Raw genomic sequence first — 16896 nt, forward strand, 5'->3', positions numbered from 1 at the left:
TACAATTCACAGCTGTAATTACCCCCCTCCCCTTCCCTGCCCTGCCAAGTCCCATTAGCATCTTATGAGGTTTATATTCCACACCTTACCTGCTAGTGGTTTTAAACTAGGCATACATGAAAGACAGAGGAGAAATTCTGTACACCTTTTAAGAATGTTTTATCATTTTATTGTATGATAGAATACCTCCAAGCATGGATAACCCCAACTTCAGTCAAGGAGCATTAGGCTGCTATAATTGGAATTGTAGACTAATTTAGGCCTAACACTTTAGCACAGCTTTCTAAGCAGATTCCTATTTGTGAGAAAACAGAAGCCTACATGAGAAAAATATATTTTATGCTGAGAGTAGACAACCTTATTAAATTACTTAAGTTTTCCAGAATGAGTTTATTTAGATTTAGATCAACTCTAAACTAGTCCCCAGACTATATGCTTTTATATATAAGCTTCAGCACTAGAAATCATAGCAGTTTTAAACTGTGAAAGACCCACTGTTAAACCATGGTATTGTCTGGCCACAAAAAGTTAGATAAGGAAAAAATCAGGTCACATATCTGTAAAAGTGAGATGGTGGAAGCATGGGAGAAGGTTCAAGTTTGCTCATTGTCTACCCAAACAGCACTTGCTTTTCCGTCCTTTAGCCTTGATTGATCTTGGTTCATCTTAGAAAGATAAGGATGGAGACAATGATAAGGTAAAGGCCAGAAAGATGCAGTGAGAAAGTTCCTGGTAAAAGAGGAAATTCAGTCACATAGATGAGGCAGCTGAGATCTTTCAGGATGGTGATCCTGAAAGCTGTGCTGAAAAGACAACATGTTCTCCAGCAGACAGTCCTGGTGCAGCTCCTCCTGCCTCTCTGTCCTCCACACTATGCATACTGTCCCTCCATGTTTAAAACACGTGTCCCCCTGAGCATCTGCCCTCTACTTATGGGAAAAGTTGTTTTGCTACCTGGCAGCTTGATGACTTCATATGTGAGAGTGATGACAGCCTGCAGAGCAGGGTGACACAACACTGAAACACCAGATAGAAGAAGCAACGATTAGCAGAGGGTTCCCATTTTGTTTTAAGTATGTTAGGCCACTGCCACATCAACTAAAGGTAAGCAAATGCTCTTTCTGAAACCTGCTTTTGTTCCTCTCTCCCCAATTTTACATTAATCTAAAATCTGAAGGTCTCACAAATCTGAAGGGTTCACAACTCCGCAGAGCATGTGCTGACAGGCAGTGTCTTGGGACACTCCAGCATTGCAATGAGTGAAGGGCTCAAGGTGGCCAGCTCCAGGACCTTACGAGCATAAGCCAGTGCTCAAGACAGACCTAGAAAACAGCCCACACTTGTCTGCCAGTCTGTCAGTTGTTCGAATCTCTGATGTCTTTTGCGCTCTACCTCCACAACCACAAGGTCTTTTACACCCAGCGAAAGGTGCTACACACAAGTATCAGATGGCCATAGCTTTGGCCTTGTCTGTACACCTAAGAAACATATGTATCGTCTGGGGGCCAGCTACGTTACAGAGAGCTGATTGCAGTCACAAGCAGTTATTGCAGTAGCAGGAAGGGTAAATTAGAAATATATGCTGGAGAAGCTGCTTCACCTCTTCATTTGGTAGACTGTTTGGTCTTGTAATTTGGGCGTTGTGTGTGATCACCTCATCTGAGTTACATTTTCCTCTCTGCCACAAGTTCAATACAGTACTTTGGACAAATCTGTTTATCTACACTGCACTTCATCATCGGTTAAGCGCAGACCATATTTTCCTCTTGGTCTAACATTGCTGTAAAAACTTGTATTTTCATATGCTTATATACAAGCACAGGACAAGCAGAGGACAGAAAAATAACCAGTGAACTGGAAATTACATCTCATTTTCTGAATTATTTCTTGATGTTTTTTTAAGTGCCCCTGGAAAGTACTAACAAGATTCCTACTCAAAGCCCTCAAAGCCCAGTCCCACTTCTTTGCCTCTAGTGCACCAGAATGGCAACCCTGTCCCCGATAACAGGTTTGTGAGCAGAGCACAAAGAAGAGCCTGCAGGCTACAACTCAAAACGAAAACAATAGCACAAGATTAAAGAAATAAAGAAAAGAAAGTTTACCTGGTTCAGATCAAAGACATCAAACACTCGTTTAATGTATGTATCTCCCTGTGGATCCAGATGTTGCAGATCCAGGAGTTTCTTGAATTCGTGCAGACTAAGTTGCCCAGATGGGCATTCTCTCATAAATTTGCTGTAATAATGGTGCACCTCTGGGGCAGGGCCATCTTCTGGTAATGATTCTTTGGCGCCCATGTTACTATGCAGAAAGTGTCTCTTTTCTTTCTTTTCACATTTATATCTCTGAGGTTCGGAGTCTTTCTCATGACCAGAACTCAGACTAATACTGCATTTAAATGGTCACGGTAAACCTCTTACAATGTAAGTTTCTATTTTTATTTAGTGAATATCTGTACTCATGTGAGATTACCTTTAATGCCCAGTTCTAAACCAGATGGGATTTCAGAACGTGGCTAAAGTAGAAGGAAAGAGAGCGATGCTCAAATTATAGCTCATGAAAATCTAGACTCTCCCAGAGACTACAAACATACATGTTAGAAAAAGAAAAATTCTTATCATGAATATGCTGTGTGGTATCTTGTATATGTGTGCAATTGCACCCTATTCTCGCCTCTCAGCACGGGTCTCCAGATAAAACACACAATTTTGGTCACCAGCCTCATGACAGAACCCGAGCAGAACAGGAATCTTTTACAGTGACTTCTTTAACAAGAGTCACCTTGGTCTGATAAGTGAATTAAATACCAGTTTCCTTGCTGCTGGTCAGTGCTGTAGTCCTGCTTTTTATTTTACAGCTTTCAGAAGCTGAATTCCTTCTTCCTCTGTAAGGTCAGGGAAAGGGCTTAGGTATCAATAATACTTCTGTACTGATTAGCTTCTATACAAGGAGATGAGCGGCTCAGGAGCATTAGTATAGCACAGTCAAATTCAGAGCTATAAATATCAGTGTAACTATAGGACATTAGAGAGGCAGAAACAAGACACTCCCACTCACTTATCCTTTTCATTTATAATCACATGGTGGAGTTAAAGAGCACAGTCCTATGAGGTGCCGAGCACGTCGTGAAAAACAGCAACCTCCATCCAGCCCAACTTAAGCCAGAGAGCAATCAATGTCTTACAGGTTCAGGTCAATTTTTGAGAAGGACTACCATACTCTTAACGGGCTATGCTACAGCTCTCTTCATCAGGACATCATTAAGCTTAATATAATATACTTCCAAGTGTGGCATACAAGTAAGAAGGCATGAACACTCCTCAAGTGCCCATGAACTTTTGAAGATTAAACAGGAAGATACAGACATTGCTGTTGATTTAGCCAAAACTAATTCAGCAGGCAAAGTACATACAACAAACTGGATGGTTGGTGTGTTGCCTTTCCCTCAGAGACCGTCTCTGAGGCCTAGACCTGCTGCGTGATCCCAGCAACTGAGGGAGAGTGGGGACACACCACATGCGGGCACCTCATCTGCAGGCGAGTGCCAGCTGGAGCAGTGAGGGTGAGTGAAAAGGAAGCAAGGACAAGGGAGGTGAAAGGAAATAAGCAGACAAACCTCTTGGCTATTCACAGTCTGATAAAAATCCCGAATTTTCTTCCTTCAGCCATCATTCCCTGCTCTTAAACCGATGACTAATCATTGTGTCAAGCACCAGAGAAAGACAAGGCACCAGGAACATGACTGAAGCAGGCTGCAAACTCGATATGAACACTCATCCAGTGCTAGTCATCCTTCCTCTTTTATCTCTTCTACTTGGCAAATGACAGGCCTCTTGCGTCTCTTCACATGACCTTCTGCAAGCATTGTTCACAGGATCCCACTTAGGCATAGGGAACTCTGGAGCTGCTCACACCTACTAATCCCTCTACCCTCCGTCCTATTTTCTCCGCCCAACAACCCCATTACTCCTACTTGCTTCCAAATAGCAAGTCTTGGAGAAGTGTACCCATGGTGACTGAGGCACATGAGAGAGACCACTGCACTGACTTAAAGATGGGGCCTTAGAAGTCAGATTTTTGTCAGATTTCATACATTCTGGTAAAAAGCTTACAAAAGGATGTTACTTTAAAATCATTCCAGCTGTAATGTAATACCTCTTTTCAGGATCCCTTTAGTTTAATAAACAGTAACTAAAATACCTGTAAAAGACAGCAAAAACACCTGGGGAAAAAGTGATCTGATTCAGTCTCACAGCATCCCTCACTCCTGGTGGGGGACTGGAATAGTATATAATAGCTGATATTACACCTGACAAAAAAAAGGGAGGTGAGTTTTATGGAGCGCAACAAGGCCAAAAGTTATAACCCACTGCATAGTTTGACAGTGCTTAATAAACTCACAGACAAAACACGTGCTTAGATAGGAGAAATCATACAGAAATCACCTGTTCCTGAAGCCAACGGAAATGGGACATTTCTACTTTTATAAATAAAAATAGAAAAATTCATAACAATATGGAGCTGAACTGATGAAACTAATATGGCAAAGCCATTTTGAAGAACTCCGAAACAATAGATATAGAGACTAGTTTGTACATAGGAGGCCCAGTGAAGCAATTCCAAATGAGTTATCTGTAGCAAACTGAACTGATGCTAAAAGATGAAGGTAAAATTACGGTATCTATTGAGATCTACATGAGAGATGCCGAGGAGCTTTCTGGAGTCTGTACAATACTTTGGGAATTTAAAAAAAAAGATACAAACAGGCAACAGGACTATGTACTTGCACTGAAAATGACAGTCCTGTAATAAAGAAGATTTCTTATTCGAGGACAGACTGTTGCTGAACTGCAAGAACATGGGGCACACAGAAAACACACACTACAGGTAAAGCAAAACTGTCTCCATAAGGAAACATGAAGGAAAAAAAAAAAATTGGATTCATTAATCCTGCTCTGAAAATTGTATAAATTCTCACTAGTTTTGGAAAGGATGATGTCATCTAGGTGTCTTTAAAAGTGAAGAACAGGTAGTCTTTTGACAGAGTTTGAAAATAGCAATTGATTTTTTTTTGTTTTTTTTTTTTACTTAAAAAAAAACAAAACAAAACAACCAACTTCACAGCATGGTAATCAGGAACTACCTTGATATAAAAAATGGCAGAAAAGTAAAATAATAAAGATGACATTCTCTTTCTCTTGGGTATTATGAAAGCAGCAGTAAGGCAGCTGTAGGCAGCAGATACTAAATCCCTGTGTTGTGAAACAAGTAGGCCGGACATCTTTCCATGCTGATAGATTCAACTGAATGCTACCTGTTTGAAGTGTAAGACAAAAAAGACAACTGCTAGCACTTGAAGTGACAAATGCCAGGTTTTAAATGCATTTGAATAAAAAGCTTACCTACCTTTTAGATTTTTTACCTAAAAGTTGCATCATCTTTGCCAATTAACTTTTTGTCTTTTCCTCTTGATTTTTTTAATCCACTCTGACTCAATCCATTGCATTTTCTTTTTCCTTCCTCAGCAATTTCTGATTGCCATTTGCTCTGAAAAATGCCATTTCTCTTTCCTGCATGACTCAGTTTGTACTTCTGGACTTTGCCCTGTCTCTCTGTTCTTCCATCCCCTTTCTTCTCTGCACTTCACTGCTGTCAGATGCTGCATCTTACCCGTGCTGAATGAGACAGAGATCTGCCACTGCTCGTTTCAGTTGCAGAGGGGAGCTACAGGACCACAGAAAGCACCATTGCAGGCATTTGCATGTTCAGCCTGGCCAACTGACTTAAAACCATAGTTTCTATCCCCCTATCCTGCCATCTCCCTCTATTAACTTTGTTGCCAGTTCCCCCCTTGCACATGGCTACTCCTCATCTCCAGCCAGCTTCAGAGTCCATTTATTTCTCTTAAGGTAGATGGAACCCACCTCAAGCAGACCTGTGTGAGGTGTTTTCAGAGGGACTACCTAGGCTGCCCAAATGAAAGAGTCATATAGACAAGATACAAAATTGTAGAAAGACGAGGTTATCCTCCAGGAAGAGACGGAATGGCCTATCCTGGTCAGAAAAATTTACCCCATGAAGGCTTTAAAAAAAAATAAATAAATTAAGTCCTGTACTGTGAGGTCCCAAACATCACCATCTTCTCACTATGATCCATGCTACACTTTTCTAACTGTTTGAATGAGTGTTTAGCTTCTAAATCCTGCTTTCTTTTTCCTATGCATGTTACAAGGAGGAGGACCAAACTAGCCTTTCCTCCTCCTGTATCTTCCATCAGAATGGTAGCTTGCTTTTAAGGATAGTTTTCCTGTCCTTCATAAACTAGAAAGCTTTTGCCTCAATGAGGCAAGTTTCTAGTAGGACACAACCTAATCTCCACGCCTGAGACAAGAGGACTTACTAAATTCTTCCTAACTCAAGCATGGGCATGAGGAAAAGAAATGTCACTGCTACTGTCTATGGCATTTTAACCATGGTATACACAGCAAAGTATGTGGGAATATATGTACAATTGCTTAATTATTGAAAACACTGATCAAGCACTGGCACAATTTTGTTAGTTCATAATAACATTCCTTGTGTGCCTGCTATGATGTTTTTACAAGAAATGAACTCCTTGCATTTGTGAATGGGTTTAAAACTGAAACAGAAGGCAGTGACCATTTAAAAATACATCTATAGAAGCCTATTATGTCTGATTCCTTTTTGTACTACTGCTTCATTATTCCTGACATGGAGATTATGAGTGTAGCACAACAGTACATGTCCTGGTGATGAGATAAGCAATTGTGCTTGTCTTAGTTGCGCGCAATCTAGCCTAGGCTTTTTTTGCCATTAAACTAACCACTTACAGACATGATTTTGTGGGTGTTGTTAGCCACACACGCTACAGTGCACCAGTAACTATAAATAACCATCAGACCGTGCCTAATGAAATAACAAATCTTATACTTCCCACAAAACCATTTGTAATGCAGTTGTTTTCGTGTTAACGATTATGGGAAGTGCTCTGAGATACTGACTTTATGTTTTCCATTTGGAAGTTAAAGACTTAACACAATGAGGGCCCACTCCTGAAGCTGTTATTTTCACCAAGGTTTCTAGTTGCCAAAGAGATGAATCCTCCTTTGTCAGGTGGATGAGTCAGGAATACTTTCTTTTTGTAGCTATTACAAATTCACTGATTTTCCTGAACTCAGGGGTGGCAAGAGCTGGAGCTGTGCTTTGCCTTGTGGGCAGCAGGAAACTACGAGTGGGATTAACAGCCTCTGATTAAGGACAGAGACCATTAAACTGTTACTTTTAAGTGGTCTTATTAGAACTGAAGGGAGAGAGTCCTCTCATCCAGGGAAAAACTGGGACATCAATGAAATGTTCTGACTCCAGGTGGAAGAAATAACTAAATAGAGAAGAAACTCCCCAACTTTTGTGTGTGGATAACCTGGGGAGGAAAGGGAGGGGCAGAAAAGAACCAAACAAATGCGTACTTTTGAAATTTTAAAAAGACTTGATTTTCAACTGTCTGTAGCTACCATTAGTTTAAGTTTATAAAAAGTAATTTTCAATTTAAGTTAATAAATTCTTGTTTCAAGAGTCCCCAAAATCTTAGTATCAAGGGTAATATCTCTGAATTGACCCCCCACCCCAACAACATTTTGATGCGACAGGCTGTTTTCATGAAGGATTTCAGCTTATACAAATTGGATTCTTTCCAGTTAATAACGTTACATATACAACCTTACACAACTCTAATTCCCAGCTTCCTGTTTTTATCTGCCTACACAGCACAGCTATTTGGAAGAACTTCAGATATTAAAACATACTTTTTCTTTTCTTTTTTTTTTTTTTTCTTTTTTTTTTTTTTTCTTTTTTTTTTTTTTTCTTTTTTTTTTTTTTTCTTTTTTTTTTTTTTTCTTTTTTTTTCCTCCCCCCCCCTCACCACCAATAAAATCCATGGAGTTAAGCATTTTGGAAGAGAGAAAACCAAGCCAATAGAGAGAGACATCAGTAAACATTTAATTAAAAGGAAAGGCTGTCTTCCCTAATTAGGTACCATTGTTTTGATTCAAGATGTTCTGCTTGTTGGTGTCTGAAGACTTTCCCAAACCCAAGCAGACACTAAGTAACTTTCATCTCCTAGTGGCTCCAGGTAGCAAGGCAAGGGTTTGCTAAAGAGCACGGGATATTTCTGTCTAGTAATACCTGTTCAAGTGCTTTTCTGTGCTAGTGGAAGAGGCAGGACCTTTGGAGCGACATCCCAAGGGGCTGGATCTTGTGGCTGCCATTCCCAGCCTCTTCTTCTCCCTTTTACTCCAGCTGAGCAAATGACCCCATTTATTCCCACGTGCTGTTTTTGTCCAAGTAGCGGCTGTTTCCAATGGAAAAATATTCTCTCACTACACTTTTTCTCTCTTCAACACTTTTTTTTCTCCACAGCTTGCATTTCAGTTTCACAAGGGTTTCAATTAATGTACAAAGAAGGGATGAGACACTATTTCCTCCTTCTTTCCACTATTTGAAGATTTATTTCCACCTCTTTATACTTGCGCCATAATTTTGATAATTTGATTTATTTGTTTGTTTTACATTTCACTTATTTCTTCCCCCTCCTGGAGGGCTGTTTTCTACTTTACTTATTTTTACCTGTTGCTGTTTTTAACTGTACTTTTTCCACTGCAGTTCTTGATTCTTTCCATTTATCTTTTAGAAGTAACATGGTCTTCCGATTTCTGATCTATGCAATAATTCAAGTCTACCTTCCTTCCACTGCTCAGCTTTAAAAGTTCTTTTTTTTTAAAGGGGTGGATAGGGAAGTAAAACAGCTGTGTTACTCTTTTACAAACTTTCCAAATAAGAATAAAAATGTTGATAATAAAATAAAGAAAAAAAAAAAAGATTCATTGTAACTGTCGAAAAATGCAGTTCAATAGATCTGAAGAGACTTTACTTGAGAAATGGTGGGGAAGATAATTTTTAAAAAGGAGAGTGAAGACAGAAATAGTCACACAGCCTTCCAATAGTGAAAGAGCGGAACGTGAGGGTTTTAGGACTCTTGCCCAGTCCTGCCTACAAGGAATCAATCTTGTTTAGTAGATTTTTGAAGAGCTCTTCTCTTAAACAACCTAAATGACATTGAAAAGAGTCCAACAAATCCCGTTTTCTCAGCTTAAGTAATGCTGCACAGCTGCTGGAAATTAATGAGAAAAACCCCAATTCCTGGTTACCCACTGCTTCCTATTTGATATCACTAGGCCAAAGTCCTCTACTGTTCATGTTAAGACACACATTTCATGATGAAAATAGTCCAAGAAAATTTCTTACCTGATTCTTGTCAAAGATGTGAAACACCTGCTCAACATACTTGTTTGCCTGAGGGTTCATACCACGTAAACCCAGTATTGTCTTAAATTCATAGAGAGTAAGTTGCCCAGAGGGGCAATAGTTCATAAATTTCTGGTATAATTGACTGTTGTCTATTGCAGCAAAATCATCAACTGATTCTCCAGCACCCATAGCACAGTCCACCCTTCCTCTCCATCCACACCGCACCGTTTGCCTTTGCGCAGTGCTCCTATATTCCCTGGCTTACCTCCAGCTAGAATTCACCAACAAACCAGGAGCTATAAAACTACCGTAAACCTCTTAAAGATCCCTGTGGATCTGGATTAGGCAAAAATAGAAACTGTGCAGGATGATCCCTCGTGATCTGTTTGAATGCAAGCAGGCCTGTCAATAGCTGGGTCCTTCTCTCTGGCCAGAGCTACCTTGACACCTCGACGTGTTCCCAGGGCTCAACCTGCTTCTGCAGGGGCTCTTGCGAAGACAAAACATGAAATTTATCCTCACGTTGTGAAAGATGTTATGTCAGGTTTGCAGCCTTGGTACACTTGCGAAACTTACCATGCTTTACACTAAAAACGCCCTGGCTAAGATGACTTTGAATGCTTCCCAAACTGTGAAATGGTGGTGCTGTGCTTTGTTTGGAGCGCTTTGCATTCAGCCCTTTGGAAAACAGGGAGAATCATAAATTCTGCAAAATACTAATGATGTGTATGGTGACTCTGGTGTGTGCCAGTAAGCATTCATCCAGCTGAAGGAAGATATATATAAACAGACCATACAGTTATCATAACATTAACATTGAAAACAGATATTCTGATAAAATCTCACAAGAAACATCAGGTTATTTAACTACAAAAACTGGTGAAATTCACACGCTAGAACCTGAGGAAAGGATATAAATCTGAACTAGTGAAATTCAGGAAGGGGACCTTTTAACTGAAGGCAGACTCTTCATGACTTTCCAATTAAAAGTACATACTTTGAATTTGTCTTAATATCCCATCTAAACCAAGCATGTGTTAAACATTTTTCATATAATCTTGAGGTAAAAAGAACCAGGAACATGTCTTTATTTATATAATTCTGAAACAGTAAGAGTGTGTGGAGGCACTAAAAAGTAATCATATTGCTTCATTTGCATAATCCACTTAACACACACGTTCTGTTCATACAGGCTCAGTGATGGGTTTTCAGATAATACAGTGACAGAAATTTGAATATTTAAAGCATAGCACTTTCAGTATCATAGAAACTGGAAGCTGATAGAGGTATCTTCAGCAATTTCAGGTTCAGGGAGAAGCTTGCAGCAACCAAAGTCTGCTATTTACTTGAAATCTCACTTCCTAAACACCAAATACCTGCTGCTGATAACACATATTGTTTTAGTTGTTGCTAAGTAATGCTTATATTAAGTCGAGGACTTTTTCAGCTTACCATAGAAGCTGAGAGGGAGCTTAGACAGGACAAGCTGGCCAAAAGAATATTCAGTACCATAGACATCATGCTCAGTATATAAATGGGGGTTGGCTGGGTTGCAGGCATCTGCAATCAGTGCCCAGGACAGGCTGGGCAACTGATTACCAGATGGTGAGCAATTGTATTGCATTACTCATTTTGTGTATTCTTTTACCATTATTATAATTCTTATTATTTTCTCCTCCATTGCTGTTCTATTAAACTGTCTTTATCTCAACCCATGAGGTTTTTTTCCTTTTCCTCCCTCTTTTCTCCATTGTACCGTGGGTGGGAGGGGAGCAGTGAGTGAACAACTGTGTGATCCTGGTTGCTGGATGGGGTTAAACCACGACATTTCTTTCACACACACAAAAAAGAGTTATCTGCTTATTCTGTTAAGAAAGAGTTAAATAGTTCCACTGACCAAATCAGATACATTGTTATTCTACTGAAGTATAAGGGAGGATGAAGAGACTTGGTTCATCTAACCTGCGAAGAGCTGAGTCATCTTGAAATAAGCTCCTTCAGCTCTAATAAACATGGAAAGGAGTCTTGAGCTGGATTTCTGTATTAAGACCAGAATTCAGAAGACAAATGCATTTTGATTGTACTGCACATAAGTCATGCTCTTGTTAGAGAAGTGTCACTACAGTCGGAATGATCAAGAATAGTATGAGGGTGCTGTTGCTGAGAAAGCTGGTGCCAAGCCATAAAAATCCCATATGCATTACTCTTGGCAAGCTGGTATGCCAACAGCTCATTCTTCTTACGTAAATTCGTTCTGTAAGCCAGCCTGAAGCCCCATAGAATGACTTCACAGGAAACATACATTACAACAGATAAATATACGCATCATATCAAACTAAACAGATGTGGTGTGAATCCCGAAGGGGAAGCTTATGAAATCCTGGCATTTGGTGTAGAGGTCCTGGGCCTCCTTTGCCACATGCTTTTCAGTGAGGCTCTCACAAGACTTTATTCAAGGCAAGAGAAAAATAAAACTCAGCTACAGCTTATCTAGATGCTCTGTGTTGTATCTGAATCTTGTAGTTACACTGTTGTCATATCATTAAAAATTATACTGTTGCTATTTCATCAAAAATAGATAGTTTTTTCCCTGTTATTAAAAATGAAAAAGTAAAACATCCAGGTAAAATATTCTCATTCGTTTCTCCAAAAGCTTAAGCATTTCCAGCCACTACAGTATACAAATAGTTTGGACAAGGGAAAAAAAAAAATTGCCAGCCTTTTTCTGGGAGTAGATGCCACGTTCTTCATATTATTTCCAGCTGCAAAGGATACAGACTATACAGTCCCAGGTATATGACTATTCTAAATGTGCCATATCACTCCTGCCTTCTAAATAACTTTTCCTGGTCCTATTGCTGCAACAGCTCAGTTAAGAAAATATACATTAAAATCTATGTCTCAGATTACAGTAGCTAATTGAGGATAGTTACAATATCTTGCAGGACTGAAAATGAATATCAGATCTTTAGTGGGAGCTCATTATTAAATAATGAAGTTATAAGCCTAGCATAAGCAGTTTTTATAGTGGGTTTTATGAAGCCCTAAAGGCCAAGTTGTTGTTTAATTTCATTAAAATGGGGGGAAGATTTCCAAACAGATAAAACATTGAAACATCTTTTTCTGTTTAACATGGAACATTAATTATACAAGCTCTTCTGGGAACAGGAAAACAAAAGCCTAGATTTGTACAAACTCTCTTTTTCCCCTAAATCTCTGCACCCTGGTACCCCAACTTCACCCTGTATCCTCACCAGGCAAAAGGAAACAAGTGCCTGATTATTTTGCCAGCCAGCTGTTGCCTAAAACAATGAATAAAAGCTGAAGTCTACATGAGTGCGCATTCATTCTGGATGTGTCCTTGCCACCCAGCTGCCATTTTTATGAAAACTTTAGGAACTAATTAGCTGAAATGCCTGCTCTTTGAAATGTCATTGCAATATGCCAATTGATTTAAAAGTTATGGGGAAACAAGAGAACAGGATCAGAGGCTGATGGATAGGACTATGTAACAGTGAAACTCTGATGTGTGTATAACCTGACAAGTTTACGGCATGTGTCTTAATATTCATCAGATAACTTGAGCAAGCTACTCCCTGGGTGCCAAGCTATTAGTACTGGGAGGGAGGCACCGTGATTAGTAACTTGTAAAAAAAGCAACCAACAAAAAGACAACACCACCCCTTGTCCTCTCCGCCCAAAAAACCCTACAAACAAACCTGAAACTCCAAAAAGCTTCCCACCTTTTAGGTTTGGGGCTCTTTTCCCCTATTTACACAGGTCTCAGGCTCACATAAAGCTTGTCTTAATATTGAATGACTAGCTACTTTTTCAAAATACTTTTTCCTTACAGAAAGGTACTCTAAATAAGCTAGATATGGAAAAGTATTATTCACCAGTATATAAAAAGCCAATGCCAGCATCTATGTGCACATTCTCAATACTGTAAGTAATATAAACAAGTGAAGAAAACTGTTAATTACACTCGGTACTACAAGGACTACAAATTGTAGAGATGGCTGAATGCAGTAAGGTGGTAAAGAGCAACGGTGTCCTATAAGTTTGTATCTAATTTATTCTGCCCATGCTGGATGCACTGTTTGCTGAGTAAAACAGGTATTTTCAAATATATAGATCAATACCAACAGCAGGGCAAGTTCTCCTAGGCAAAACTATTGGAAGGGCACTTTTTTCTCCCGTCTCCACACCCTCAGCAATCCCATGGCAAATATTCAGTTTCCCAATGTCTGTGGTTGGTCCTGCACTGTTATGCTATCATCTTAACAGAAGCCTGATTTTCAAGAAGTCTTCATTTCATATTCTAGTTTTCTGAAAAAGTAACTAAAACAAGCTGTGGGCTCAATTTTCTGAAACGTCCTCAAGTCACTAGTTGCTTTACAAGTATTTGCCTAAAATAAATTTTGGATTTTTTTTCCAAATATTTCTCAATAGCACTGAGGTGTCAGGGGCTTTTTGCAGTACACATCAAAGCTAAACTGAAAAAAGCTCTTAGATGAGCTCAAACATTGTCCACGTGCAGTACCCAAAGTTAGCATTGTTAAAGCTTTACTGGGGAACATAATGCATCGATTTATTAATTGAAAAGAACACAGTAAGCTGACAATTTCTGCCAGTCAGATTTCATATTGATAGACTTGAAGTTTGCTCACCAACTGTAATTAGCACATCTATTGAGTTAGGTGATTCTACTTAATCAAATTCCATATTTAACCATCTGGTAATTGGCAGGGGGGAAGAAAAGAGCATGCGATAAGTCTGATTTTATAGGAAGAGTACTTGAAGATTATGTGAGAAAGAATTACCTAGTACCAAAAAAGCTAGCTGAATTGGGGGTGGGGGTATGTGTGGAAAAAAGCGTAACAAGAACACTTGGTATAAGCAATGGTACTGACTTTGGGAATTATTAGTCTACTGGGCACCATACAAGAAATTAAAGGTTGGCTGTAAAAACATACAAGGTATCTCATACTCTCAGCATTTTCTGAAACAAATATAATTCATTTAATAATAAAGAACAGAACGACCATTTCTGGAAATTGAAACTGTCTGGAGTAGTTCCGTCTACAATTTGGACCAGTTTTAACCTGCCACTAAAATCATTCATATAATGTAATAACACATTTTTCATTACCTCTCTGAATTCATTGAGATTAATAACATGGGTAGAGAATACTAATGCTTTTATAGTTTATTTTTTTAAATAAGTTTTTATACCATGATGGGCCCATCTGTTCTATTAGCTGGAAGCAGACTTTGGGTAGTACTGGCAATTCAGCCTAAACCTTATTTCAGTCAAGGACAGACACTTTTGTAAGAATCACAGATGACTCTCCACTCTTCTCTCTTTCCGAGGGGAAAATAACAAGGCACAGTCTTCTGGATGTGTCTCATAACTAGAAGGAACCTGTATGAACACTGAGTTGGAAGGGCATAAGACAGCAATGCAACTTAGAGCCGCTGGATGCCTGTGGGATGACCCAGGATGTTAAACAGTAAAACTGGTACAAGGGACCAAAACCAGGCAGATGTGTCTTTGGGAAAGAGGGATTGACTGATACCAAACCAAGCCACAGAAGGTGCTTGGAATGAATCCAGCAATATTTTATTTGGCAACAGAAGGAATCATATTGTGTCTATGTTGCATCTTCTTAAAATGTTAGTACCTACACACCCAGCCAAATGCTTACTGCTTTAGAAAAGATTTTTCAGGTAGAGTCATATAGATAAAACTTCCAATTATTAACAAACACTAAAAATCATAATAAAAAAATTTGGTTTTCAAAGACGAGAAACTATTCATCACATATTAGAATGACTGTACACAATTTTCAAAATGTCAAGTGCACCAGGAACAGAGCATTCAAAATTGTTTGCCTGCCACTTGTGTTATTTGCCCGTAGTTTTCTACTGAATCATTTCCATTACCTTTGAATAGTCAGCGTTGCCAGCCCTCTGAGACATGTCGCTGAATGCATCAAATGATACAGCCATAAGAAAGCCAGCAAGTTAAGAATGAATTCTTACCTTATTCATGTCAAATGTGTTAAACACTTGTTCGACATAGCTGTTAGCTTCTGGAGTAAGTCCGTGTAGATCCAGGACGTGTTTAAATTCATGCATACAAAGTTGTCCAGATGGGCACTCCTTCATAAATTTTGTGTACCAATGGTGAATTTCCATTGCATTAATGTCATCCGCTGATCCAGCAGCACCCATAGCATCAAACATACCACGTAACCTTTTTCAGTATTTAGTTATTCTTGCTTCGCAACAATGATCGTTCAAACACCAACTCTGCCTTTGAGAGCTACTTTAAACCTCTTACAGATCACTACCAATATAGACTAAGTAAATATAGCACCCTAGCAAGATTATTGGCGCCCAGTTTTAGTGCACCATGGTTTTATCAGCTGATTACAGTCTTTGTGCATAGTCAGTTCGCCGAGCCTCAGCAGGGCATGAGGACTGAATATGCTAATTCTTAACTTGTGTTGGCATCTGTGGTGCTAAAGCTAAGTAAACTGGGTGAATATTGAATAAGCAACACACAGGAACTTTGAGAGCAGTTTCTAAACCTTTGTTTTAATAATTCACAAGGTTTTAACTAAACGTTCAGCCCCATTTTAATATTTGGATACCTTTCGGGCAGCTGCCTTGTAGCAACTGACTTCTCCTTTTTATTACTTCTGTACATACTGTGGTCCAAATCTTACCTTATAGGCCAAAACTGCAACATGATTTGACTTGGACAACTTGAAAAAAAGCTGAAAGCAGCTATACACTAAGCACAAAAAAACTTGCCATTGTTTTTAGACAGCATTTTTACAAGCATCTGAGGCTTGTAGAAAGTCAATGTTGTCCTAAAAACTGCTCCCCAACTGTCACTGCTCATTCTATCCCATGCGTTCCCTTCCCTTAGGCCAGCATGAGTGTTTGTGGTTACACTTGGGAACAACTGTAAGAACAGATCCAGGCAAAAGCTTGCAATAGAATTGAATACTAATATAGTTAGCTTTGGAAAACATTATTTAAATTTTGCATTGCCTGGTCTCACAAGACATTGGGTTGTACAAGAGGACAGATTAAGTAGGTATGAAAAAGGGCAGCCAGCAGAAAAGGGGGTGCAGGACTGCTTCTTTTGCTGATTTAAATTGTTTATGGAAATTTGTAGTGCAATATCATTATGTCTGTGCTATATAGTTGTACATTGCAGTTTACAGTTTTACAGTGTTATTACACTATATAATATGGCACAGAGTAGTTGAAGACTAAACTGTTGAAATGTAAAATATAATCATTACACTTAAGCCCACCATAAAGGTGTTGTCTCACCAATGGCACTCTGGTGGTGTCACACAAGAGGGGAGGTGAGCACTACCCGAGCAGCGTTTCTGATTCCCTCTGCAGGGGGGGAGGGCAGTGCGGCTTCCCCCTGGAGCCCTGCATGGCTGCACGAGCTGAATTTTCCTCTGACCCAAGGTTCAGGCTGGTCCAGTGGCAAAAGTGGCATCAACAGCCGCAGGAGATGAATTTGATCTCAAAACTGCAAAA

The 16896-nt window shown here is 39.4% G+C and overlaps 1 protein-coding gene across 1 annotated transcript in view; it reads right to left on the reverse strand.

Moving 5' to 3' along the window:
- The window catches only part of GUCA1C (guanylate cyclase activator 1C), a 34645-nt gene extending 19084 nt beyond the window's left edge, over window positions 1-15561 (reverse strand). Inside the window, exon 1 of the mRNA XM_009888489.1 lies at window positions 15370-15561. Within this exon, the coding sequence (XP_009886791.1) occupies window positions 15370-15561 (192 nt within the window). The remainder of the gene's footprint in view (window positions 1-15369) is intronic.
- Window positions 15562-16896: the final 1335 nt, after the last annotated feature.

This window comes from Charadrius vociferus, unplaced genomic scaffold (genome assembly GCF_000708025.1).
Source record: "Charadrius vociferus isolate BGI_N301 unplaced genomic scaffold, ASM70802v2 scaffold487, whole genome shotgun sequence".
Taxonomy (NCBI): domain Eukaryota; kingdom Metazoa; phylum Chordata; class Aves; order Charadriiformes; family Charadriidae; genus Charadrius; species Charadrius vociferus.